This window comes from Pristis pectinata, chromosome X, assembly GCF_009764475.1.
Source record: "Pristis pectinata isolate sPriPec2 chromosome X, sPriPec2.1.pri, whole genome shotgun sequence".
In the NCBI taxonomy this organism is placed as follows: domain Eukaryota; kingdom Metazoa; phylum Chordata; class Chondrichthyes; order Rhinopristiformes; family Pristidae; genus Pristis; species Pristis pectinata.
This window is the reverse complement of record NC_067450.1, coordinates 1,432,333-1,459,623: the sequence shown is the minus strand read 5'-3', so window position 1 is coordinate 1,459,623 and position 27,291 is coordinate 1,432,333. Positions and strand designations below refer to the sequence as shown.

Genomic DNA, 27,291 nt, shown 5'->3' with positions numbered 1-27,291 from the left:
GAACCGGAACGGACGCAATCCACGAGAACAAAGCCTGCACGCGCCCGTGTCGCCCTCGCTGCGCTCCTGCAGGAGGTCGCTGGAGGGCGTCAGCGGCGGCGTTCGTTCATTCATTCAATCAATCAGCCGTTTAAAGGATCACTCAATAGCTAATTGCAAATCAGGAAGGCATTCATAGCAAAATGTTAAAAAGCATCTTCCATATAAATTCCCAAGTAGTCCACTTTATTTCAACTGCATTTGCTGCCATCAAGCTTAAATATGCAGTACTAGTGCATATTGACTAGGGTGCATACGATCTACAAAACATACACTCGCCAAGGGTTGTGGCACAACATCTCCAAACACAAAGGCTGTAGGCGCATGGAACCGCCGTCTGCAAACTCTCTTCCTAATTGGTATTGGTTTATTATTGTTACTTGTACCGAGGTACAGAGAAAAACTTTGTTTTGCATGCTATCCAGACAGATCGTTTCATTGCAAAGGAGGACCATCATTACCATCTTCAAAGAACAAACAGGGAGGAGTAATCAATGCCGGCCAATGCTGCAACCATACCATAAATAGCATCTACATTAGATGCTGTAGAGCAGCTGAAAGGAAAAGCAAATCAACGGCAATGTCCTTCCCCAGGCTAACCTCTCCAGCATTGACCCCTACTTATAGAGTCAGCTATAGGTATACTCAACCCCAGATTCCTGAAGCAGACATTCTATTCAAAGTTCTCGCAGAAGAGGAGATTATCAGGTGGACAGAGAGAAGGACTCGAGGATGTGCTTGAAGTGCAACATCTCCGGCAACTCCTGGGAACCTTTGGCTCCTGACTGCTCAAAGTGGAGGCGGATGATTCAGGATGAAATTAAGAATATGCATGGGGACTACACAGAAGGCCTGCATAAAGAACAAAAGGTGCATACCACCTCACAAACTACCCATCCAGCCTGCCAATCACTTCCTTCGCCATCAATGGGGGGAGGCTGCAGTTCCCACAGTAGCCTCATTAACCATCTCAGAACACACAAAACTGGTGTGGAAACAAATCATTCTTGATCCTGGGAGGCTGCCCAGGAAGAGCAGCTGGAAAAAACTAATTGGGCCACCTAAATTCAATCTGGGATCACCACTTTTTCCACAAAAGCTGTGAAAGAGACTTCACACCACAGCAGTATTGCTCCATGGCATGCACTTTGACAATCATTAGAAGGTAGGAAGAAAAGTTTTGGCAAAAACACTTCATGCACTCAACCTTTCAAAACAATTCACACCAGAGCATTCAACAGAAGCTGCTTTTAAACTTTTTTTCATAAAAAGGTATGGATTAAACATTTAAAAAACTTGATAGAAAGGGCAGCCAGCAAGCAAAACACTGGAGAAGGTTGTATACAAAGGACACTGCAGAGGAGTTTTGCCCTAGGTGATTGGACACAAAGCAGGAACAAAAAAAATCTTAGGTACTAGTGCAACGTAGAAACAGCAGCAGTTTACGTACAGCAAGCTCCCCCATGTTGGCTTTAAAAATGTATGTTGTGGAATAAACATCGGCTTGGACATCAGAACTCTGAGTGCTGTGCTATCTAGGTCTACCTGGGAGGAGGAAACAGAGGCCTGTGTGTAATCTTATTTTATAATCTCTGCACGTCCAACTCTGCAGTGGTAGGATTGTACACCCACTCTCTGATGTGGGACTTATTACAGGAAGAGGCCATTCATCCCATCACATACAATCCGATCAGTTTCATTTCCCCCCAACTCACCCTCAAAAATTATAACAGGTTTCAATGGGGTAGAAATGATTTCTTTGCATGGGAAAAAAGTGCAGAAAAAGAGGACAATCTTAAATTTACAGCATTAAATTCACAAATGAAGTCAGGAAACAATTGTCGTACAAAGACTAGCAGTAATCTGCCATTCCGTCACCCCACACAGACATGCTTGGGGAGAGTGGTAGTGGATGAAATTTCCGACACGGGTAGATTATTTCTTTGGCAAGGCTGTCGAAGAACACAGGACAAAATAGTGTTGAGCTGCCAATTAGTCATGATCTAATCAATTGGCAGAACAGGTCAGAGGGGACAGAGGCTAAATGGACAGCTTCCAATCCTCATTTCTGCTGAAACTATCAGATGTGGTTCAGCATGAGACATTTTCTTTGCTAGGCTTCCTCTGTCCTCAAACTCCAGCACGTCAAAACCTAAACCAGCTCCTGGAGTCCCAAACAAACAACTATACGTCCTCTGCAACGTAGTGGAAAGTGGGAATTTAAGAAACAAGGGATACAACATGCAAGCCTTTGGACTTTCATGTCATACTGTGGAGTTCCAGCTTTCTAAAACCAAACTGCCTGTTGGTCACAAAGCATATAGCAGTCAGTGTGGCAGGAAATGTTGTGTTCACAGTCTATTATAATTTTCAACATATGTTGAATCACTAAAATAAAGAACAAGCTTGGATTTGCAATTTTATAGCACACAAAATCCACTGGCATTCCCTCCACCAGAAGGCAGATGGGTCACCTAACCACAGACCCTATATCCAAACAATACAAAAGTCCTCCCTCCCTCTCATCCTAAACTAACAGAGAACACCTCTTCCCATCCACAACGCCACGCATGAAGAGATAGAAGTCAAAAGGCACTTTCCTGGTAATGTTTATTACAATTCAAAATTTCAATAAAACTGATAACAGTAAAATACAAGGATATTCATAGATTTAAACATACATTTTAAACAATTTGTGCCACTAGCCTCAGGCTTGGTTAGCTTAAACTGCCCGAGGATTGCTTATTGTGACTGTGTCTAGTTGTTGCATAGCCAATTACATTTAAACCTGAATCTTAAACAATCTCATTAAAGCCAACATGTTGCATCAAAACTCATCATCCAATACACAGCAACTTCATCGATCCCAGGAACCAAAGACAGTTGCATCAGTAAATAACCCCACAACGAACAAGAAACAGGCCAAGGTTCCAGTGTTGGATGGTAGGTTCGTTACCCACATGAATATTTTAGACGTACAGCAGCAGCAGCACCACCCCCACCACCATTACATGGATGGACAAAACTGGAAGAGTAGTACCGCCTTTAATTTGTTGCGCATAGCAGAGGCAAGAATGACGTGTGAGTGAACTGCAGGCGGTAGTCCACACATGCGTACCTTTAAGGAGTCCAGCAGTACACCACCTCCATCACAATTTCACTCTCCGATCATGGCCAAGACATTTAACAATATCAATCACTGCAATGCAAATGTTCCCCATATTGCTCAGCTAGCTCAAGAGGCAATAGTGCAAATCTATGAGCTCAGGTAGACTCCATCTGGATATCGGGCAAAGCATTAGAGATTTTTGTTTTGAAAAAAGGTCAAGTCTCCTTTCCCCCTCCTCCTCCTCCTCCTCCTCCTCCTCCCAAGGCTCCCACTTAAGATCCTATCATTCCTAAAATTAAAGATTCTGGATTGCAGCAACAGTGATTGCTTTCCTATTAAAAGTAGCAGCCTCACTATGGAATGAGCAGCAAGGAAAATGCCCTCTGGTAATACCGTTTAAAGAATGGGGCACAGGGTTGTGTTAAGTTTCCACTTATTTTTGAACCTCCAGGACACTGACGTTAAAGCAGAGAGTGGACTGAAGGAGCAGAAGACCCCAATGATCATGTTAATAGTTCTACCAAAAGTACAGTTACATAAACATATGCCAACTATTGAGGAAAAGGAGACTTGGTTTTGATTTACACATTTAGAGAGAATGTGACAGGAAATAAATTTTATTTTTGGTTTCAGCTATCCCTACATTATTCCAACTGTTCAGCAAGAACAGATAACGCAATTTGGTACAGATAGTTATTAAAGCCCCCTTGTTTTGAAGCTAGATTAAGAATGGGTGATACAGTTAAGAGACAAATTGGTGCACCTCAAACACAGAACTCTGAATAATAAGATAAAATTGCACTAAACAGGACAAAAATGCAATATTATTTACACTGTACCACTTCATTATTTGAAAAAAAAGGAGTTGATCATGAAAAGGTGCTCTTTGCATAGATACAAATTACCAAAGTCTCATGGACTTTAGCATGGCTTGGTTTAACTTGCAACCCTGCAGTTAATATAGTTAATATTTATATTTTCAGCCAGACACACATTTAGTTTTAATGTCAAAGTACAGAGGGAGCATTAAAATAAATAGAAAAAATAGTAAATAGTTAACTTTTAAAACCAAATAGCCACAATAGCAAATTTAGTCAACATATTGATTTTAAAAAAATTATAAAAGGTAAATAATGGTTGTGTGAAAAGTTAACCAGGCCATGGAAATATCTCCAATGTTTTTCTTTCTCTTGGTTTAAAGGAATCAGAATATCTAAATGTGATTTTTTCATTCCAATCACCCCTTACAGAAGCTACTGTTTCCAAATGGAGTCATTTGTTTCTTGGTTTCCCTGAATTCCAAGTAGTGCACCAAGTCAGATCAATTCTTTAAAAACACCGAAGCACCCAATGGGAGACTGAATTCAGGGACACAGAACCCTTGTACTGTGTACATACAGTATCAGTCTCCAGCACTTTGGGTCCAATCTGGATAAAGATCACACCCGCACTGAAGCTTTGCCAAGTGTACTGATGCAACAGTTAATGTCTTCTTATTTATTTCAATTATCCACGTCAGGAGTCAAAGAGGCATTGTAAACAGTTTCCTCCTCCGCAGAAAGAGGCCTCATCTCCGATTGACAGACCTCACTCAGAATGACGAGCATTTTCCACCAAGGCCCAGTGTCAATATTCGTTTTCATAAAAATCAGTGTCATAGATTTCATCCTCTAGATCAAGCATGCTGCCTAGACCGTATTCTTGTTCGTGAACAGAAATTTCATTTGGGTTGAGGTGACACTCCCCTTCAACAAAGTCAGCAAATCTGCAGGTGAGACAGACCCTACAGTCACATCAATGTCCCAAACTCAAGAGTAATCAAAATCATGTCAGGAACATGCACTTTATTAAAAAAGCTCTCCCAACATAATACTTCATGTTGTTACAAAGAGTACACATTTTTTGGAAAAAAAACAATTATTCTTTCCTTCCTTTCCCAGAGTATGAATCAACATATTGCTGATATTCAACCAGCCACACTTGAAGTGTGGCTAGTGTCAGCAAGCTGCTCAGCACAGGGGGAAAACATTACAGCTGAACCCGATGTTTCTCTTCTTTGGATGTCCACTGCTACAGATTTCCAATAAACATCACTGGAGACTAGTCAGAAGCAGATACCCTGGCTAAGTGACTCTGCCCTTAATGGGAATGGAGATACCAGGATCAGCTCACACACAGGGCAGAGGAAATCAAACCTTCCTGCCTATAGTGACCAGTGCTCTCACACAGTAGTGTACTGCCAACTGAGGGGCTTTACAAGTTTTCAAGGTACTTTGAGTGTGTGTGTGTGGGGAGAAGGGGGTAATAATTTAAACAGAAAAAGTGATAACAGGCCTCTTGATAAAGCAGAATTACTTGGAAGCCAGAGCTTAACCATGTTTCACTGATGTGTATCCAGCATCTCTCTATGGTTACATGTTGTTTTATATGTATGTTATTTTTTTTAAATTGGGGAGATGGGAGATCCAGTGGGCAGCTGACTTTTTAAGCTTGGAACCAAGCCCTACGTTGTTTTTTGTTTAAAAGTTTAACACAAGAGTTTGGGGAACTCAGCAGCTTCTTTGAGACCACAAAGATGGCTGCTGTAGGGAGAACCAAGACTCACAGTGGGACAATTGGTGGAGGGATGGGTGGTGAAGGAAAAGTCCACGTTCAAGGACAAAGGAGCTTTACTCGGCATCAGATTCACGTTTAGAAGGCGGACATTCATGATGCTGAAATTGAGCCGTCCAAATATAAAAACATTCCAAAAATCAGTGTTTCAGCATGCATGTGACACCACAGAGTGACAGAATGCAAGCCGGTCTCAGTGATTCCACCACATGCACAAAGCTCCTGACTCATCTGTGCAGAGGAAAGAGACTTTCCCTATTTGAGGGGTCGAGAGAGAGAGAGAGAGAGAGAGAGAGAGAGAGAGTGAGTGAGAGAGAAAAAAAGAAAAAGAGTAAGTCTCAAAAGGCTACTCTCACCCACCTCCTAAAGGACAGCTTCAAAAGCTGCATTCACATTCGCCTGGAAACAGATCACCTCGTCTGTTGACGTGAGGAGAAATTGGAGAAAGTAATTGACAGACCTCAGCCACCACATACTACAGTTTTGATTTTATTCTAATATACAAGGCATTTAAATCTGTTGCACGATAAATATCCCAAGTTGCCATCATAGCTCTTCTTTCTGGAAATTACTGTACCCAAGGGATATTGAAGTGTGGTTTTTTTTCCCCAAAAAAAAACTGGCTTCCCCGACATTCTCAGACTGAGGATTTCAAACTTCAGTCTGTACAGTGAAATTCTGGCGGATGCAAAAATATAGCACCTTCCCAACTTGAAGCATGACATTTACACTAGGTGCATACTGAACAGGTCAAGCAATGGCCCTGAACAGTAACTTGAATACTTGTTTACTGCTAAGCTTTGGGCATACTCAGGATATCTACTTCCATGAGGGGAAAAATAAGCAATTTGAGGGAAACTGGTCAAATCCATACATGGTCTCAGAGTCAGAATTGTTCAGCACAGAAACGGGCCATTCAGCCCACCACACCCATGCCAACCATTGTATTTATCTGTACTAATCTCATTTACCCGCATTTGGTCCGTAGCCTTTTGGTGTGGATGCTTCTTCAGTGTTGCGAATCTCTGCCTCTACTACCTCCTCAGACAGTGCATTTCAGATTCCAATCACCCTCTGAGGTGGGGGGGGGGGGGGAATCTTCCTCACATCCCCTCTAAACTTTCTACCCCTTACCTTATACCTATGCCCTCTTGTTTTGGATAACCCCACCAAGGGAAAAGATTTTAACTATCTACCCCATCTTCCTCATCCACCCTGAAAGCAATGGGTCACATCACCCTTTCTCTTTGCATCTTTTATGCTTATCTGGGTTTTAATGAGGAGCTGGATGCACACAATGTAATGAGCTCTAATCTGCTTAACCACAGAGAGCAAAGAGGTGCATCTACTACCTACAATTTCCCCATGCACCCAGTTACTGACCTTGATTGTATAGTCAATGGCAGAGAGGAAACCAAGGGCTGGGTGCTTCTTTGTTCAAAGGTAAAGTAGGAAAACCAGTTACACAGAGGGCTCTTGCACATCTAACTAATGCACAAGGGAAGTGCCAACAAATAGCTGGGAACAGGCTGTTACCCATTTTCTCAGGATGGAGGAAGACAGCAAAAGCACAAGAGGATTTAAATGGCACAAGAGTATTACCTCTTTGGTGTTGACAGTCTGGACACTATTTTCCACGCATTGAACTCAGGGCTGCTGCAATACTTTTGCAGTTCCGCCAAAGCTTTTTGAGTTTCTATTTCTCCTTGCCTTTGATATTCTTCCTCAGTTAGAAGCCTTCGGGGCTCTGGCTTGTTTCTTAGTTTGAACACTTGCCTAAAATTAGAGTATTTTGAACATTATAAAAAGCCAGTGGGTATTTCTGAGAGAAAAACTTGAGTTTCCCCCCCCTCCCCACTTTCTCCTAGGTTCCAGGAGACAACTCGTGGCAATTGTCAAAACTTTCTGTACTCTTTTTTTTGGTTCCCCTCCCTCTTCAATAAGTACACCAAACTTCCTTATTTCAGGAGTAAACGTGAAACCAACTAAAAAAAAACTTGATCTGCAGTGATAAAAAGGTACTTAATCAGACAACTTGGGTCCTTATGGAAGTTTAAACTACTTGAGTCCCAATACATTTTAGGATTTCAAGAGCAGACAATTAAACGGTTTCCTAGTCTCCACCAATCTACAAACTCCCACTAGATGGTGCCCATGAGATATGTTGAAGATCATTTGTCTTTCACTCTGCTGCAGATACAGAGTATTGTAGTTGCATGGTGAGGCATCACAGCAGGTGGGCGTGTACGTGCCCAAGGTAAAATAGCAGGGTGCAACTTCATGCCTTAGTTTCATACTGAAAGCAACAGTTCCAGTCACGGCAGATACTGGGTGTACAGCTGTACAGACAATCCTAAGCAGTTGTTAGTATTAGCCCACAACAGTGATATTTACAATACATCTGTCACAGAAACAATGAAATGCAGTAGCACCACCCCAGGAATCCACTCATTTCAGCCAGCCAGCTCCCCAGGTAGGTTTGTCATTAGATACAATGATAATAAATTAATGGAGTGAGGAAACAAATGCTTCTTTTTCCTTTGCAATCCACCAGATGCATTGGAAGTAGGTACAAGAGACTCTCACCCCTTCATTCGGGGTTGAACTTTGTCCAAAAGCTCAGTTATTATAATTTAAGCTCTCAGACTCACATCAATTGTTTTTTTTAAAATAACAACATGTGCTAACTTTGAGCTCTTGATATATTTGGACCAGGAACTCTGACTTGAAGGTTGTGCAACAGTAAAAGGAATCTGGCTGGGAAAATTCTGACATTTCTAGGTTTGAGCTTTTCATCTAGATGTTAGCCAGAATGAAACCAGTGAATTTAAACTAGCTTCTACTCAGTCTTTAGCAAAATTGCATTCACTCTTCTGAATACATGTAATTGTGTCTGGGACTCAACATGTTAAATGACAGCAGCAATTCTCTCCTGGTTGTAAAGGGGCCAAGTAAACCAATGTCTTTGAATAACACGGTGCTCTTCTGCCCATGTTGAGAGATCAGGAGCAACTCTGGACATCCCCATTCATTCAGGTAGTAAGCAGGAATGTTGATTGACCCCACGGGGTGATAAATTCCACAAGATTTAGATCCTATGTGCCTGTTGAAACTGTTCTCTGAAGCAAACGAAAATGTAGAGAATCTTGCATCAATACAAATACATCACTTGTGGAAAGTATTGACATGCAAATATCATCCACCACATTTTTACAGATTTATTGCTTTGCTGGGAAATATTCCTAACAAGCCAAATATTCCTCCTCCTGTTTGAAGAATCAAGCACCTAGAATCCTATGTGATGGAGATCTACCTTTGATCAATTCCCCCACCCTCTCCAATACGATCAAAGTGAAAAATCAGGTGTCCAGGAAGTGTCTCTCCTTCCCCCTCCACCCCAACCTCCGCCAAGCTTTGGTCAACACACCAAATATTTTCCTTTGCTTGGTATTTTATTTTGTAATTACACACCCTAGATGCCTCGGGAGATTTTTCTGCATTGCAAGCACAGCAAGGCCATCCATGTGCTGACATAAATTGAGACAGATTCAAATGCTGGACTCTCAATTTGTGCCTCTGCACACTAGCACTAGAGCTGTTGAGTTCATCTCCAGAGCATTAGTGTCAAGATATTCACTACAATCACCTGCTCCTCCCCAATCCCACCTCTTCCTCCATTAGCCATGGAACAAAACAAGGTCAGCTTGATACACTTGTTGCCAAAACAGAAGCAATAAATTGGATCTTGTACAGCTAAAGATTGTTACAAGTCTGAGGTGACTTAAGGACAGCAGTGGTGCAGTTGGCAAAGCTGTGGACCCTCACCTCCAGTGGCTTGGGTTCAATCCTGACTTCTGGCACTGTCTATACAGAGTCTGCTCATTTTCTATGTGACCACATGGGTTTCCTTCAGGTGCTCCAGTTTCCTCCCATAGCAAAAAACATGTGGGTTAGTAGGTTAATGGCTACTGTACATTTTGCCCCTACTCAATGTGCAAGGGAGTTGTCAGATTTGAGGGGAGTTGAATGTGGGGAGAATAAATTGGGATTAGTGTAAATTTGTGCTTGATGGTCAGCAAGGTTTTTGTGGGCCAAGGGCCTGTTTCTATGTTGTATGACTCTATAAAACTCCAAACACTTACTTGTACACAGTGTACGACCACTGAAAGGGCACTTCAATGTTCTTGATGCAGAAAGCTACAATGATGAGGGCCAGGGCAACCTGTCGTACTTGAATCCCAGAGTACATTAGAAGCAGCCCACAGAGTTGCAGGGTCCAGTTCAGCAGATTGATGCTTCTCTCCTTCTCGGGGGGTCCGTACTTGTAACAGACGGCAAAGCTGATGAAGCCAGAAATTGTCACATAGCCTGAAACATTAACAGCACAGGAAGAAATAACCTTAGTAACAGACTTGTTGCCTGCTTCTCCTAGATAATCTGGAGAGTGCAACCCTTAGCTGCAGGGTGCTGTGTACCAAGGAGGGACAGGAGGCAGAAAGACACAGCCACACTGCTTGGTAAAAGGAGGGGCAGGCAGAAGAAGAGAGACACCACATAGATCAGGTGCTTCTTCACTGCAAGGGAAGAAAAATAGAGCAACGATCACACAATCCCTCTGAAACAGACTGTAGAAGATGATACCATATACATTGGTAGATGGTAACCAGCAAGCTGGGCTGAGAGAAATGTGCCCTCTTTTACCACTCATGCGCCTCTGCTCTCCTGTGCGGGATGGGCCAGTTCCCCAGCCAAAAAAAAAGAGGGAAAAAAACAACACAAAAACAACAGATCAAATTGCTCAAAGCAACATTCTCTGAATAGGTCAGGCTTGTGGAGATGAGATCCCATTCCTTGGGGAAAAAACAACACACATACACAAGAGCACCACTGAAATAATTGCACACCCAAGGTTTTTGCATTTCATCAATACCAGATCAGCTAACACCCTGCTTTGCTGATGTGATGACCTACTTTTTTTTTTAAAAATGACAGGAGTGTTCTATCAAGCAACACAATGCATGCAGAAACAAACAAAATCAGCACCAAATACAGGAAGATGCAAGGGATCAAAAAATTCTAGCAATGAGATGGAGATGAGCAGTTCTGGAACTGGAAGGGAGCTCAAACCACAGCTTGTACAATGGTTATTTGGCACAGGGAGTGTGAGGGACAGAGTTTCCTCTCTAGTGTTTGGACAAACAGCAGTGCAGAGTGAAAGAAAAGTTAGTTGGGGTAGGGACAATAGGCAAGGATGTGATGCCTACAAAACAGCCTGCCTGTTTTTCCTTCAACTTAAATGGATGGGAAAACAGGCTAGCTGCATTTAGTGAAAAATCCCCTTCAGCTGATTTTCCCCATTTTTCATTCTTACAATAGTTTACAAGTTTAGTAAATTAAAAATGTCATTTTTGTTTACAATGGTCGAAATGTCATTTTTAAGTAAAAGCAACATGCCTGCTGAAATGAATTGCGACAGGCTTCTGATTACTGTTGGATGGCTTTCACCGGCTTATGTGGTCAGATTATCCAGCACCACACTGTCCAAATTCCCAATGAACAATCCCTTGGAAAAGATGCTGGGATGGTTGCTGGTGTCCTTTTAACAAATATTAGCAGCTTCACGAAAGGAGAGGTGGGACAGGAGAAAATGCTGGGAAATAAGTGTTCAGTTAGTTCCAAAGATCACAAAACCACCATGCCACATGGTTTCAGATTTGCTACCCAGTGTCACAGGAGGTATAAATTTTTAAATCAAGCAGGCAAATGAAATAAGATAGGATCAACATCCAAGGCAGAGCCGTTATTTTTGATTGCAGATGCTCCATTATTAGCTTCAAACAAAAGTGCTACTACTTTCATCGCATTATTTCAATCGTACAAATTCAGTCACAAAACACAAAAGGTGTAAATATATAACATCACATACTGGGTATCACCCAGCTGAACATTTTCAGACAAATCTTAGATTGCTATACGTTAAAAATGATGAACAATCTCACCTAAAACATACTGCCAGTACTCTTTCAGGAGAAACTGCAAATTCCTTATGGTCACTTGGATCAGATACAGAGACACAGACCAACCACCTGCCACCAACAAGTAGAGAGAACTTCTCTAAAATGAAAAGAAATAATAATTAATATCTTGTTTTGGCATTATGCATTTATTGGAATGCACACTGGATCTTGAAGCAGCTAACTATTCAGATACAAAAGGCCCAACAACTTTCTGCCCAACATCGGGCTAGTGTTTCCAACTGCAAATTTTTCTTTTTACCCAATACAGGTTCAAGGCAACCTCAACCTGGATTCAAATCCAACCCTTTCAGATAAACTCGCCTCTTGTTACAATGGTGTAGTTTGGTTTACAATTTCCAGAAGGCAGATTTTCACTGTAAAGAAATCCTCCCAATTCAGCATCATCAACTTTGCAACCTCACTGTGAGCACAATTGCTTTTGATAGACAAGATGCTGCAGACATGGTGCCACTCTGTTGAATGGAACACATTAAAAGCGACTTTCATCTTGTACTGAACTTACATTATCTCTGTAAAAACAATGCTGATAGTGGTTACGTAAGGTAGAAATAAGTTTTTTTTTAAAAATTGACTACTGCAGACATTAATCACCTCACGTGCAAGTAAATTGAGCTAGGGTTCAAGGACCTGCTCACATAACAGGACAGAGACAGAAGTCAGTTAACTTTTCACACTAAGCAAAAACATTCTCCAACCTACCTTGGGTAGAAAACGAGACAGGAGAAAGATGACAATAATGGCTGAAGCCAATACACCAATGCTCATTCCTGATGTATAGAAGAAAAGCTGACTCCTAGAAAGGAAAAATATCTCAAATACTTGTGATATATTTTGTTAAATCTTTTACAAAAAGAGCAATACCAGCATGTGAACACGATCTCCCCCGACACCACAAAACAGAAAAGGTGAGTGATGACCAACAGACAATGACAGAGCTCCAGCTCCTCTTCTCACAAAATTTATTATCTGCCTTCTCAAAAAAAAAAATTTCTTCGTTTCCCTTCCAAGATTTCTCTTTTTTCTGCACCACCCTTCAGCACAACAGTCCAACCAAGAGCTTGAAGAGCTGATTGGTACTAGGCTTTTACAACTGGAACACCTGAACCACCTACTCAACAACATGGAAGAGAGACACAGTAGATGCCCTCTTTGAACCATTTCACATTGGGGAGCATCTTACTCATTTCCAAGCAGTCTGGCCAAGAACCCCGAGAATTCACAGGGTTGAGTGTGCTGCGTGTCGTGGCTACTAAGAATTGGCCCCATTTCTAAGAATTCACGTCAGATTACAAAATATCTCCTGGAGAATGAGGAAGGCATTTAAAGGCTTCAGCCATCCCTTCATGTCGGCATCAGCAGGGAGAGAGATTTAGAACTGCCAGTACCACCAGTCAAAATTAAATCTGGTAATAAATCAGGGATGAGAGAAGAAATTCAAAATGCCCATTGCTTCTGATGTTGGAAGTAAACATAAGGGAAAATCAAAAGAAGCAATGGACAAAGGAGGCAGAAGACATCTCGTCAAGTCAAGAAGTAGACAATCAAAGTAGCAACTGAAGATGGCCATTCAGATCCTCGCATCGGTTGTGCCACTTAATTACATTTCAACTTAACTCCCTTCACCCATCTTTGTTACATAGCCCCTTTGTTTAAAATTTCATTGGCCCCAGAATCAACAGCCCTTTGAGGGAAAGTTTGAGATTTCCATCACTGTGAAATACTGCTTCCAGACAGCACTTCCGAACTGCAATTTTAATATTTTGCCCTTGGCTCCATACCATAGGAAATCGTTCTATTGTATCTTGCCTTTCGATCATTCTTACCATTTCAATTAGATCACCCCTCAAGTCTTCTACAACTGAAGGAACAGAAGCCAAGTTTTGGCAACCTGCTCTCAAATTTTTATACTGTTAGACACAGCATCATTCTGGAGAATCTACAAAGCAAATATATCCTTCCTGAATTATGTCCAGAATTGAATGCAATTATTCCAGAAGAGGGAGGCATCTAACCAGATCTCTGTACAGCTGCATCGTATCTGACGCCTGATCCTTGCTCTGCTTTTAAATGCACTACATTTTCCGATGCGCTTTGCTGTACTACATTTAAATACAGTACGTTTTCCAATGCACTTTGCTGTGTTATGCTATTACAGCACCAGCAACCCAGGTTCAATTCCTGGCCGCTGTCTGTAAGGAGTTTGTACGTTCTCCCCGTGTCTGCGTGGGTTTCCTCCGGGTGCTCCGGTTTCCTCCCACATTCCAAAGACGTACGGGTTAGGAAGTTGTGGGCATGCTATGTTAGCACCGGAAGTGTGGCGACACTTGTGGGCTGCCCCCAGCACATTCTCAGTAACGCAAAAAGACGCATTTCACTGTGTGTTTCGATGTACATGTGACTAATAAAGATATCTTATCTTTTAAATGCAGTACGTTTGCCGAGGCACTCTGCTGCGCTGTTTTTAAACGCAGTACGTTTGCCGATGCGCTCTGCTGCGCTGCTTTTAAACGCAGTACGTTTGCCGATGCGCTCTGCTGCGCTGCTTTTAAATGCAGTACGTTTGCCGATGCGCTCTGCTGCGCTGCTGCCACTGCCTGATTTCTGCACTGCTTTTAAGTGTACTAAGTTTTCCAACGTGCTTTGCTGCTTGATTCTTGCACCACTTCCAAATGCAGCAAGTTTTCCAACTTGCTTTGCTGCAGTGCTGCTCAATTCCCACACTGCTTTTAAATGCATTATATTTTCCAATGTACTTTGGTGCACTGCTGGTGCTTCCCAATTCCTGCACTGCTTTTAAATACACTACGTCTTCCAGTGTACTTTGCTGTGCCCACCCACTCGTTCTGCTGCCTGTTTTTTTTTAAAAACGCAACTTTTAATTGTTCAGTTCCAAACCAGTCACATGCAAGGTAACCTCTACCCCGTGGCCTTCAGATTCAAGGATCGAGAAATGGGAATTATACAGAAGGTACATTTCGTCTCGGTGAAAAAAGGGCTTAGTGAGCAAAAGGTCAAAGACAGAGGCAATGGGAGGCATTGCACCAGTGCAGCAGTTATGTTGAGCTGGGTGGAGGGCCTGTAGAGTAACAAGTGGGCAAGGGAAACATTTTCCAGGGACAGAGTGAGAGTGCAAGGAACTTGAAGCAACACGGCTATCCAAAGAAATGAGGTAGTGATTGAGGTGGCATTGGTAAACTTCAAAATACTGGAGCTGCCAAGGTTTATCGAGATAACTAGGGCACTTTTTAAAACGAAGGCTCTGCCCAAAACATTAACTAGTCTGTTCTCTGAAAACATTGCTGACCTACCTTTTACCCACTGTCTCAATTTATTTAGCTGTGCCTTATTTATTTTTTTTTACTTCATTGCTTACCTGCTTAAACTTTCAGCATAGAAAAACAGCAGCAGCCCAAAAGCGAAGATTAGGATCAACTGTGGATCGAAACCTGCAAAGAATAAGTCAAGATGAGACAGATACACAATTTAACCAAAAGGCAGAGTCAAAAAGTTCAATAGGTTTAAGAGAATAACTCAGCCAGAAAGAAATACAGGTTGAAGCTCTCTGGTCCAGCACATTTCGAATCTGGCGCCATTAGTTTGCAGAGCAGCCACCGGGGCTGTAGTTGCAGAGCCAAGCCGCCAGGTTGCTTATATTTGTAGACAAAATTTATTTTCCGTTTCAAGCTTTGCATATACACGTGCTATTCAATGCATTAAATGAAAGTACAGAACAGCTTTTCAATTGTAAGCTTTGCATATCTGATGAAACAATAAAACCTATTTTTGATGGCGTTATAGTTCCATTTTCTGTTTTAAGCTTTTTATGATATAGCAATAAACATGTAGAGTGAGCTGGCAAGCCTCAGGGTCAGGCACACGTTTATATAGGGAGTTCTTGGGGCAATTCCTGTGGTCCAGCACTGGTCAGGTCCTAAGGGTACTGGACTAGAGAGTTTCAACCTGTAATTAAGGAGTGTCCAGCTCTCTCCTTTCTTACCAAGGACCAGAGTATAGAGAAAAAGTGCATCCACAGGGATATTGAGATTAGCTGCAACAGCCTCCACAGTAAATACATCAGAAAGATCACTTGGGAAAGGGACGGGAGGGTCTGGCATCCATGGGTGGTACTGCTGTACAATTCAGCAGGAAAAGGGGTGACAAGTCAGAAGCTGCACTGGCACACCTACAATATTTACTATTTTTCTGATGTCTTTGCGACTCATTTTAGTTCCATAAATAATCTGAAACTGTTCATACAATAGGAACAGGCCCTTCAGCCCACAATATCTGCGCTGATCACGATGCCAATCTAAACTAATCCCATCTGCCTGCACAAGATCCATATCTCTCTATTCCCTGCCTGCTTTTATAGGCAGGCATGTTGTCCAGTACACCCCCAGTTGTCAGTATACATTTCACTACAAGCTAGGATTATACTTAAGTCTGTGCTATGAAAAAACCCCAAAACAATTGAAAGTGTGCAGATTCTGTTCATAAGAAACTCTGCCTCCTTATAAAAGCCATTGGCAAAGCACTTAGCGAGGAAATATGCATTGGTGGAAACATCTGGAAAATGACAACTAGCAGGCTTAAGTTCCATTTGAGACAAGGAGGCAGCAACAACGCGATAAAGTGAATTTACACCAACTTCATTACCACTGCAAAACATGTCATGAATTACAAGCAGCTAAATTAATCAAAAACTCACGGCGTGTCAATAGGATCTCATACTCCACTCTATTGCTTGGTTCCACCTTAAAGCAAGTTTTGTCGCTGAACAAATCAACATTGAGGTAAGTTTCATTCACTTTCTCCTTCAGCATCGATGTTGCCAATTCCATGATCCAGCTCCACACCCCTGGATCTTCCAGCTCCATTTCATCTTCTACTTGCTTTATTTTAAACTTCTCAGAACTGTTCACTCGGATCTAAGAAATGAAATTTAAAAAAAAAGGAATTGGTAGTAATAATATGGAAAACACATGTCAAACAGGATTACAAGTTCTCCCAGGTGTGACAATAAAGGACAATCCATCATTACAACATGTTATTATTGAGCCAGACTCTAAATCCAGCACACTAAAGACTGGTTTTTAAGGTTTTGTATGAAGCTAAAAATTGTGAACTGTTGGAGCCACTTCACTTGGTAACCTTTTCCAAATTCCTAATTTACCACACAACTTTTCAACTAAAAACACAACCAATTTTAAAGGATGCAGTATATTGAAAAATAAATGGGTGTTTGAAAAATAACATGACATACAGATTAAGAACCTGAGATTCAAAGGTCATGTGAATATAAATTGTGGCTACTTGTCAGTCAGGAAGTCCTCCAAGCACAACCGCAATTTGCCTCAGCTAACCTTGGCACAACTGCAATCTCAGTGCTTCTCTCAGCCTACTTCAGTACACACTCAACCTTCACCAATCCCAGCCTGATTCAACCATGAGTGTTCACCACTTCCTCCTCACTGCTGCAGTAAAATAATTCATCTTGGCCCCTCCAAAGCACAACTCCCCAGCGGCAGAACTCAAACATTTAAAATTAATTTTCTCAACAAAAAAAAAATGTTGCAAAGAATAACAATCAAAGGGTGAAAAATGCATCTGCTGACAGTGCTTTCAAAGTACCAATCAACCCTGAATACTAGTTGCAGCAGGGGTACATAGCAACCTTAGGAAGAGAGCAAACAGAAAAGCATTAACTGGGACATTTACAGGAAATGCACATGCTTGCAAGACTTTTAATATATTAAATTAAAAATGCTCAGATAAGGATTTTCACCTTCTGATTACAAGGTGCTGAGTATGATCTATGAGCCAACAACACAGTCCATATAAATCTGTGACCAATGTTACAGGAAACATGACTGCAGTGGATGGTCAGGAGTAGAAGCAGTAAAAAGCAGCAAGTATATTCTGCTGTTCTGACTCTCTACCACTGTATGTTGCTATGAACACCAATATAACTACAGGCCATAGAAGAGCAAAATTCAGATGATCCAAACACTGCTACACACTTAAATTCTGATTTATGTAGCCAGTGCAGAGACTTTGCTGGCCACTTTTTAAACAGGTGGCTGGAACTTATTTAAAGTAGCACTATGGGAGAATACTGGAGGATTTGAGTACTGATGTCTCACTGCAATTTCTAGGGCCTTGGTAAGAGCACAGCTAGAGTATTGTGTACACTTCTAGTCTCCTCATTTAAAAAAAAGGATATATTTGCCATAGAGCGAGTGCAACAAAGATTCACCAGACTGGCTCCTGGAATGGCAGGTTTGCTGAATGAGGAGAGATTGCATAGACTTGGCCTGTATTCTTTATGGTTTAGGAGGAGATCTTGTTGAAACTTGTAAAAATTTTTTTTTACAGTGTGGATGTTTTCCCCTAGCTGAGGAGTCTAGAAGCAGGATCTCAATCTCAAAACAAGCAGATCATTTAGGACTGAGATGAAGAGAAATGTCTCCATTTAAGAGGGTGGCAAGTCTTTGGAATTCTCTAGTCTGGAGGATTGTGGAGACTCGGTCACTGACTTAATTCAAAACAGGGATCAATAGATTTCTGTACAATCAAGGAATCATGATATAAGGGTAGTGCAGGAAAATGAAGATCACTCATGATCTTGACAAATACCAGGACAGGATCAAAGGGACAATTGCCTTACTCCAAGTTCTATGTAATATTTTGTAAAATGAAAAGCAGAAATCAGTAGCTTGTTAATATTTCAATAACTACATACATGCATTTGAGGTTTTGCATATATAGTTTGCACTTTTTAAAAAGTCACATGATGTGGGTATTGTTGGAAGGATTGCATTTATTGGATGAATTGTCCTAGGTTAGGGGGAGCTGCCTTCTTGAGCTGCTGCGGAATGCACAGCGAAGGAACTGTTGGTTGGATGCCCCAGGAGTTTAGAGTCAGAGTACTACAGCACAGAAGCAGACCTTTCAGCCCATCTAGTCCATGCCAACCTGATCTTCTGCCGAGTTCCATCTACCTGCAACCAGACCATATCCCACCAAACCCCTCTCATCCATGTACCTATCCAAACCTCTATTAAACGTTATAATTGAACCCGCATCCATCACTTCTGCTGGCAGCTTGCTCCACACTCACACCACCCTCTGAGTGAAGAAGTTTCCCCTCAGATTCCCCTTATATATTTCACCTTTCACACTAAACCTACGTCCTCTATAGTTCTAGTCTCACCCAACCTCAGGGGAAAAAGCCTGCATGCATTTACCCTATCTATAATTATAATTTTGTACATCTCTACAAGATCTCCCCTTGTTATCCTGCATTCCAAGGAATAAAGTCCTAATCTATTCGACCTTTCCCTATAACTTAGGTCCTCAAGTCTCGGCAACATCCGTGTAAATTTTCTCTGCACTCTTTCAGGCTTATTAATATCTTTCCTGTAGGTAGGTGACCAGACCTACACACAATACTCCAAATTAGGCCTCACCAATGTCTTGTACAATTTCAACATATCATCCCAACTCCTGTACTCGAAGCCCTGATTTATGAAGGCCAAAGTGCCAAAAGCTCTCTTTACAACCCCATCTACCTGTGACGCCACTTTCAAGGAACTACGGATCTGTATTCCCAGGTCCCTTTGTTCTACCGCACACCTCAGAGCCCGACCATTCACTGTGCAAGTCTTACCCTGGTTTGTCCCCCCAAAGTGCAACACCTCACACTTGTCTGCATTAAATTCCACCCGCCATTTTTCAGCCCATTTTCCTAGCTGGTCAAGATCACGCTGAGAGCTTTGATAGCCTTCCTCGCTGTCCACTATGCCCCCAATCTTGGTGTCATCCACAAACTTGCTGATCCAGTTTACCACGTTATCAGCTAAATCATTAATATAGATGATAAACAACAACAGACCCAGCACCGATCCCTGCAGCACACCACTAGTCATAGGCCTCCAGTCAGAGAGACAACCATCTACTGCCACTCTCTGGCTTCTCTTGCTAAGCCAATGTTGAATCCAAATGACTACTTCATCCTGAATGCCAAGTGACTTAACCTTCTGGACCAGTCTCCCATGCAGGACTTTGTCAAAGGCCTTGCTAAAGTCCATGTAGACATTGTCCACTGCCTTTCCCTCATCGACCTTCTTGGTAACCTCCTCAAAAAACTCTACAAGATTGGTTAGACATGACCTACCACACACAAAGCCATGTTGACTATCTCTAATCAGGCCGTCTATCCAAATACATATATATCCCGCCCCTCAGAATACCTTCAATAATTTATCCACGACTGACGTCAGGCTCACCGGCCTATAATTTCCCAGCTTATTCTTAGAGCCTTTCTTGAACAACGGAACAATGTTAGCTATCCTCCGGCACCTCACCCGTGGCTAAGTATCTCTGCCAGAGCCCCTGCAATTTCTGCACTAGCCTCCCACAAGGTCCAACAGGACACCTTGTCAGGCCCTAGGGATTTATCGACCTTCATTCCCCTCAAGACAGCCATCACCTCCTCTTCCGTAATCCAGATACAGTACATGACTTCACTACTCTCGTCTCAGTTCTATCGTCTCTGTGTCTGTCTCCAGAGAAAATACAGATGCAAAGAATTCATTTAAGATCTCCCCCATCTCTTTCGGCTCCATGCATAGATGATCATGCTGATCTTCAAGAACGACCAATTTTGTCCCTTGTTACCCTTTTGCTCTTAATATAACTATAGAAACCCTTGGGATTTCTTTCACCCCGTCTGCGAGAGCAACTTCCTGTCCTATTTTTGCCCTCCTGATTTCTCTCAAGTGTTTTCTTGCATTTCTTATACACCTCAAGTGCCTCATTTGATCCTAACTGCCTATATCTGATATGTGCTTACTTCTTTCTCCCTACCAGGGCCTCAATATCCTGCAACAACGAAGGTTCCTTAAACCTGTTAGCCCTGACTTTTATTCTAACAGGAATACATAGATTCTGTACTCTCAATATTTCACTTTTGAAAGCCTCCCACTTACCAAGCATCGCTTTGCCAGAAAACAGCCTATCCCAATCCACACCTGCCAGATCCCTTCTGGTGCCATCAAAATTGGCCTTACTCCAATTTAGAATCTCAACCCAAGGACCAGTCCTACCTTTCTCCATAATTATCTTGAAACTAATGGAATTATGATCACTCGATCCAAAAAGTGTTCCCCTACACACACTTGTCACCTGCCCTGTCTCATTCCCTAGCCGAGCAATAATGAAGGAATGACCAATATATTTTCAGGATGGCAAGATTTGCAGAGAGCCTTGGAGGTGGTGGAATCCCATTCCCTTCTTGCCCTTGAACTTTAGGCAGTAACAGTTGCAGACTAGTCAGATGCTGTTGAAGAACCTGTGGCAAGTTACTGCAGTACACCTCACAGAAGGCACACACCAGAGCCATGGTGCATCAATAGTGGAGAGCCTAAACATTCAGCATGGGGGATAGGGTGCCAATCAAGCAGACTGCTGTGTCTTGGATAGGGTCGTGTCTCATGTGGAGTTACACTCACAAGAATACCCAAAAGCACATGATAGTAACAGTAAACCATCTGGCCCCTTAAGCCTGCCCTGTCATTTAATATGATCTTGGCTGATCTGCCCCAGGCCTCAATTCCTTTTCTGTACCAATACCACACAGCTCTCACTTCCCTGATCTTTCAAATATTTATCTACCTCCTCTTTGAATGCCTCCACTGATCTAATCTCCTCAAACTCCGTGGCAGAGAATTCTGAAGATTCACCACGCTCTGCAAGAAGAAATTCCGACACACCCAAGTTTTACGTGACTGCTTCCTTACCTTCTAACTACATCAACTCAAAATCATTTCTTTCAATCAGATCACACCTCATTCTTCTAAATTCCAATCACTACAGATCCAACTACTTTAGCTGCACGTGATACAACTTTCTCATCCCAGGAACTAGCGTAGTAAATCTTTTCTGAACTGCCTCGAATGCTAATATATCCCTTCTTAAATAAGGGACCAAAACTGTACACAGTACTCTAGATGTGGCCTCACCAACACCCCATACAATTGTAACAATACTTCTCTATTTTTAAACTCCAACTCCCATTCCAATAAAGGTCAATATGCCATCCAATTTCCTAAATTACTTGCTCCACCTGCTTGTTATTTTTGTGTTTCAATCATAAGAACACCAAGATCCGTCCCCACTCCACTCATCTGCAGTCTCTCCATTTACAGTATATATAGTCTGCCCTTTGACAAGTGGAGAGTAACCCACCACACTCCCGATTTGTGCCTGGTAGATGGGAAAAAAAAGGATTGTAATGAAAAGGTGATTCACCTGTCGCAGGATAGCCACCTGACCCGTCCTTAGTCACAATATTTATGGGGCTGTTCCAATTGAGTTTCTGCTATTCCTTTCTACAAAACTTTCCTGTCACTATATTTCCTGCTTATTTTATCATTTCCATTACACTTACACCCACTTCCTTCAGAGGGCAGCAGACATGAAATCATAAAGGCTACAAGTTTTAACTGGCTTTCCCTACCTCCTCTCACCATCCTCAGCCTTCCCATGAACGTCAATCACATTCTCCTCTCGCCTCCCAATCACCTGCAATATTATTCGCCACCACCATCTACTAGGTAGCAAAATTCACAGAATCACAATCATTACAGCACGAAAGGAGGCCCTTCAGCCTGTCGAGTCAGTACTAGCTTTATGCAAGAGCAATCCAGCTACTCCCATTCCACCTCTTTCTCCCCATAGTCCTAGATCCTTTCAAGTATTTATCTAGCTCTCTTGAACGATACAGTTGAATATGCTTTCACTACTATACCAGGCAGAGCATCCAGACCTGCAATGCTTGTCGTGCAATTTTTTTTTACCCTCACATCACTTTTGGTGCTTTTGCCAATCACCTTCATTCCATGTCCCCTAGTTCTCAACTTCCCTGTCAACAGGAACAGATTTTCCTCTCTCGACTCCATTTATAATCTTCTGGATTTTACGTTTATCACCATAAAAGTTCATCTGCCACCTATCTGCCCATTCCACCAGCTCATCGATATTCCCTTGAAGCCCATTGCTATCCTCATGGTTCACTCTGCCTCCTAATTTTGTGTCATCTATGAATCACGTCCTGAACACCCAAGTCCAATTCTCAAGAAAAGCAGTGGTTCTCGTACCAACTCCTGGGAGTCTCCACTCTATTCTGAGAAATAACGTTTCACTATTACCGTTTCCTGTTACTTAGCCAATTTTCTATCCTTGTTTTTATTCCATAATCTTCAATCTTGATGACAAGCCCATTATGTGACGGATTATCAAACACCTTTTGGAAATCCATATACATGACATCAACTGCATTTCCCTCATCAACCCTCTATATAACTTCATCACTAAAAACCTAACAGGTTGCACAGACACAATTTACCTTCAGCAAATCCATGCTGGCTTTCTCTAATCAATCCACACATGCCAAAGTGGCTGTTAATTCTGTTTCTAGACTTTTCCCATCACCGAGATTAAACTGACTTGTCTGTGGTTATTGTGCTTATCCCTATACTTATTTTTGAACAAAGGTTTAATATTTGCAATTTTCCAGCCCCAGGCACCTCCCTTAAACCTGTAGATTTTTAAAGACTGTAGCCAGGGCCTCTGCAATTTTCTTCATTACTTCCTAGGATACATCCCATCTAGACCAGGTGACTGATCCTCTTCAGTGCAGCCAACCTTTCTAGTGCCTCTTCTGTCAATGAGCCCATCCAGCATCTACATCTTCCTTTGCCTAGATTCCAGCAGCAATTTTCCTTGGTGAACAATAACACAAAGTACTCATTTAATATGTCAGCCATACCCTTTATCACCATTCTTTCTGGTGTTTGATCAGCCTCAGCTCTCCCCCTACAATCCTTTTCCTGATCACATACCTTCAGAATATTTCTGGATCCCCCTTTATGTTTGCTGCCGGTCTTTTATCACACTCTTTCATTGCTCAAATTTATTTTTTTTTAATTGAAAAGCACAGCTGGGAACATAGTCATATAATTTTTGTGGCTTAAGGGAAGATAAGATGAGCTATAAGTAAGCAAAGTAACTTCCCCAATTTGAGCCTCAGTCGTGCAGGGGCAAGGGAATGATTGTGCAGCTTTAAAGAGACTGCTCAGGTACAGTCTAGATGCATTCCTACAAGTGGAATAGGGAGGGCAACCAAGGTTCCCTGGGTGATGGAATTAAAAGTAGAATAAAACAGAAAAAAGGCATATAACAGATGTCAACTTGACAAGGCTGAACTAAATTTGACCACAAATCATACGGAGAAGTGAAAAAGGAAATGAAAAATAAAGAAAGACAAGAATAGATTGGCAGATATATCCAAATGAAAGGCCTATTAACAACAAGAGTTGACCTGGAAAGGCTCCTACCTGAATCCGTGTCCAAATCTCTCTCCATCCAGGTAACAATGTATTCTTAAAGCAAAAGTTCTTCAGTTCATTGAAGCACTTGCTTTTCCCTTCTTTAATGGAGACAATGTTCCCATTTCCTTCTGCTAATAAACATTTCAACAAGAAATACATTACCAAATTACTCACCAACTAACCATCGTGACAACTGCTTCTAAAACAAAAATCCCTGCTGTTCTAGGTGGTCAGATGACTACACAAGATCATTGGGACAGCTATGGTGGCCTACAAGCTGGCCTTACCGAGACCTTCCACTAGAAATAGATAAGGCAAGATCACCAACTGGAGCTGAAGTCACTAGGGGTAGTATCCATTCCACTGTAAAGATCACTTCCTAGTATTTCAAGACACAGGGCACCATTGACAAGTATCCCAACTTCAAACCTAATGCCAGCATTGATAGAGAACACCAGCAAACCACAAAGGGACAACAGGCAATACAAAAGCAAAATACTGCTAATGCTACAAATCTGAAATCCTGTTAATGCTCAAGTCAGGCAGATTTATACAGAGAAAAAGCATCTCAGGAAAACAAACAGTTCATCCAGTTTGAAAAACATGGGAACATGGGAAGGCAAACTGCACCAACAAGGGGGAAGGAGAAATAGAAAACAATGAGGGCAATGAGCAATAACAGAATCAGGGCAGCAACCTAGTCAGAGGTAGGAAAGGGCAGTGACACAGTGGTGGGGGGGGGGGGGGGGGGGGGCAAGGTGAGCAATTGGTAGTCACACAGTCAGAGGGAGCAGTCGGCAGTGAAGAGAACATTGATATTATTTCTGTTGAAATCTATAACGACTAGGAACAAATGAGCGGTTTGAGTTCTCTGCTGCATTGGAGTGGAAAAAGATTTTCACTATCTGCCTTACCTATGCCCTCATAATCATTAGTACTTCTATCAGGTCACCCCTCAGCCTCCGTCGCTCCTGGGAAAACAAGCCCAGCCTGTCCAATCTCTCCCCACAACTAAGGTCCTCCAGTCCAGGCAACATCCTGGTAAGTCTCCTCTGCATTCTCTCCAGTGCAATCACATCCTTCCTATGGTGTGGCAACCAGAACTGCACACAAATACTCCAAGTGCAGCCTAACCAGTGTTTTGTAAAGTTGCAACATAATGTCCCAACTCTTCTATTCTATGCCCCATGAAGACAAGCATGCCACATGCCTCCTTCACCGCCCTATCCAACTGTGTTGCCACTTTCAGGGAACCGTGGACTTGGACCCCTAGGTTCTCGGTTGATCAACATTCCTGTGTTCTACCATTTACTGTACATGTCCTGTCCCTATCTGACTTCCCAAAATAAATCACTTCACACTTGTCAGGATTAAACTCCACCTGCCAATGCTGTGCTCAACTTTCCACCTGATCTATATCCTGCTGTAGCCTTAAACAACCTAACCACAACACCAATTTTTGTGCCATCCACAAACTTAATAATCATACCTCCTACATTCACATCCAAGCCATTATTATACATCACAAACAGCAAAGATACCAACACGGATCCCTGTGGTATACCATTAGTCACAGTGTTCCAGTCAGAGAAACATCCTTCCACACTACCCTCTGCCTCCTACTACCAAGCCAAATTTGGATCCAATTAACCAGCTCACCTTGGATACCACATGGACCATCCTAGCTTGTCAAATGCCTTACTAAAGTCCATACAGACAACATCTACTGTTCTACCTTCAATCTTCTTAGCTACCTCCTAAAAAACACCCAGTCAAATTAGTGAGGCAGGACTTCCCCCACACAAAACCATTCTCACTATCCCTGATTTTCCAAATGAACACAGGTCCTGGCCTTTAGAACTTTCTCCAATGCTCGTGTTCCAAGACACCTAACACCTCTACCTTCTTAATACCTACATAATCCAAACAATCAACATATCCTTCCCTGAACTCACCATCCTCCATGACCTTCTCCTCAGTGAATACAGACAAGTATTATTCATTTAGGAACTCACCCACATCCCCCTGGCCTCCACACATATGACCCCTTTTGTCCCAAAGAGGACCCACTCTTTCCCTAGCTACCCCCTTGCTCCTAATATTCTGTACTTACAGAAATGGAGTATTAGGAGCAAGCAGTAGCTAGGATTAGATTCTCCCTAACCTTACCTGCCAAACCCTCACAATGGCATAACCTGTGGCTCACCGGGCAACTGTTGGTCTATCGAGCTGTTGCTTAGGTCACATGCATTCCAATCAGCATACTCTCAGCTGGAAAGGTGGGTGAGAGTGAGTGCCAGGATACCCTTTAATATAGGCAAAGAGTTTGCCAACGCCGCCTCCCTGCACGCAATGGCTAACCTAGCGGAGGGAGCCCATCACCCTTGCTGTGCAGCCGGCACCTAGGGAAAGGGGCCGATAAAGAGGCCCGAGCGCCGGCCACGTTGTTCCAACACAACATCGCCCTGTCCGTACCTGCCGTGAAAAATTGCGTGACTAAAAGCAAAAATGCCGCTGAAACCAGTAACGCGAATCGACCTTTCAGCAGCAAAGCGCCAAAAAAATTCATCCCTCCCGCCATCAACAACCCAGACCCCACTAACGTGACGCTGCAACCGAACTTCATCCCATCATCGCCTTCTCGACTGATTGACAGGACGCCTCCGCCAATCGTCAAACACTTCTCAACGGCCGGACATCCAACCAACCAATGAACGCGGAGCATAGGCGAGACTTCCTTCTGCCAACGCCGAGGTCTGAGTCCTGCTTGCTGAGTGACAAGAGCAACTGTAAGCAGTTTTAAAGGGGTAAAAAAGAAACGTATACGTTTTATTTTATTCATTTCTATTTTGAAGACATTGATTCTTTGATGGACCAGTCCACAAAGTTGCCCAACACACAAGAAAATAGGAGAAGGAATCGGCCACTCGGCCCCTTAAGCCTGTCCCACTATTCAACATGATCATGGTTGATCTGCCCCATCTCCTGTGCCAGTTCCCCACAGCCCTCAATTACCTGATCTTTTAAAAATATCCTCTTTAACCCCTCCCCCAGTGATCCAGCCTTCATAACTCTCCAGGTTAGAGAATTCCAGAGATAT

The 27,291-nt window shown here is 42.4% G+C and overlaps 1 protein-coding gene across 3 annotated transcripts; it reads right to left on the bottom strand.

Moving 5' to 3' along the window:
- Nucleotides 1–2,632: 2,632 nt before the first annotated feature.
- Nucleotides 2,633–26,817, bottom strand: nemp1 (nuclear envelope integral membrane protein 1). Of its 3 annotated transcripts, XM_052009369.1 has the most exons (10): nucleotides 26,667–26,805; nucleotides 24,198–24,322; nucleotides 16,508–16,727; nucleotides 15,173–15,245; nucleotides 12,499–12,592; nucleotides 11,761–11,875; nucleotides 9,904–10,129; nucleotides 7,364–7,537; nucleotides 6,122–6,180; nucleotides 4,809–4,913 (listed from the first exon to the last, which is right to left on the bottom strand). In XM_052009369.1, exons 1-9 carry the CDS (start codon nucleotides 26,770–26,772, stop codon nucleotides 6,138–6,140), a joined length of 1,176 nt encoding a protein of 391 aa, XP_051865329.1. In that variant the 5' UTR covers nucleotides 26,773–26,805; the 3' UTR covers nucleotides 4,809–4,913; nucleotides 6,122–6,137. The 3 variants fall into 3 exon arrangements, with proteins under 3 accessions (XP_051865328.1, XP_051865330.1, XP_051865329.1); XM_052009368.1 differs by lacking the exon at nucleotides 6,122–6,180 and having other exon boundaries at nucleotides 2,633–4,913; nucleotides 26,667–26,817; XM_052009370.1 differs by lacking the exons at nucleotides 6,122–6,180; nucleotides 7,364–7,537 and having other exon boundaries at nucleotides 2,633–4,913.
- Between the last annotated feature and the right edge of the window lie 474 nt (nucleotides 26,818–27,291).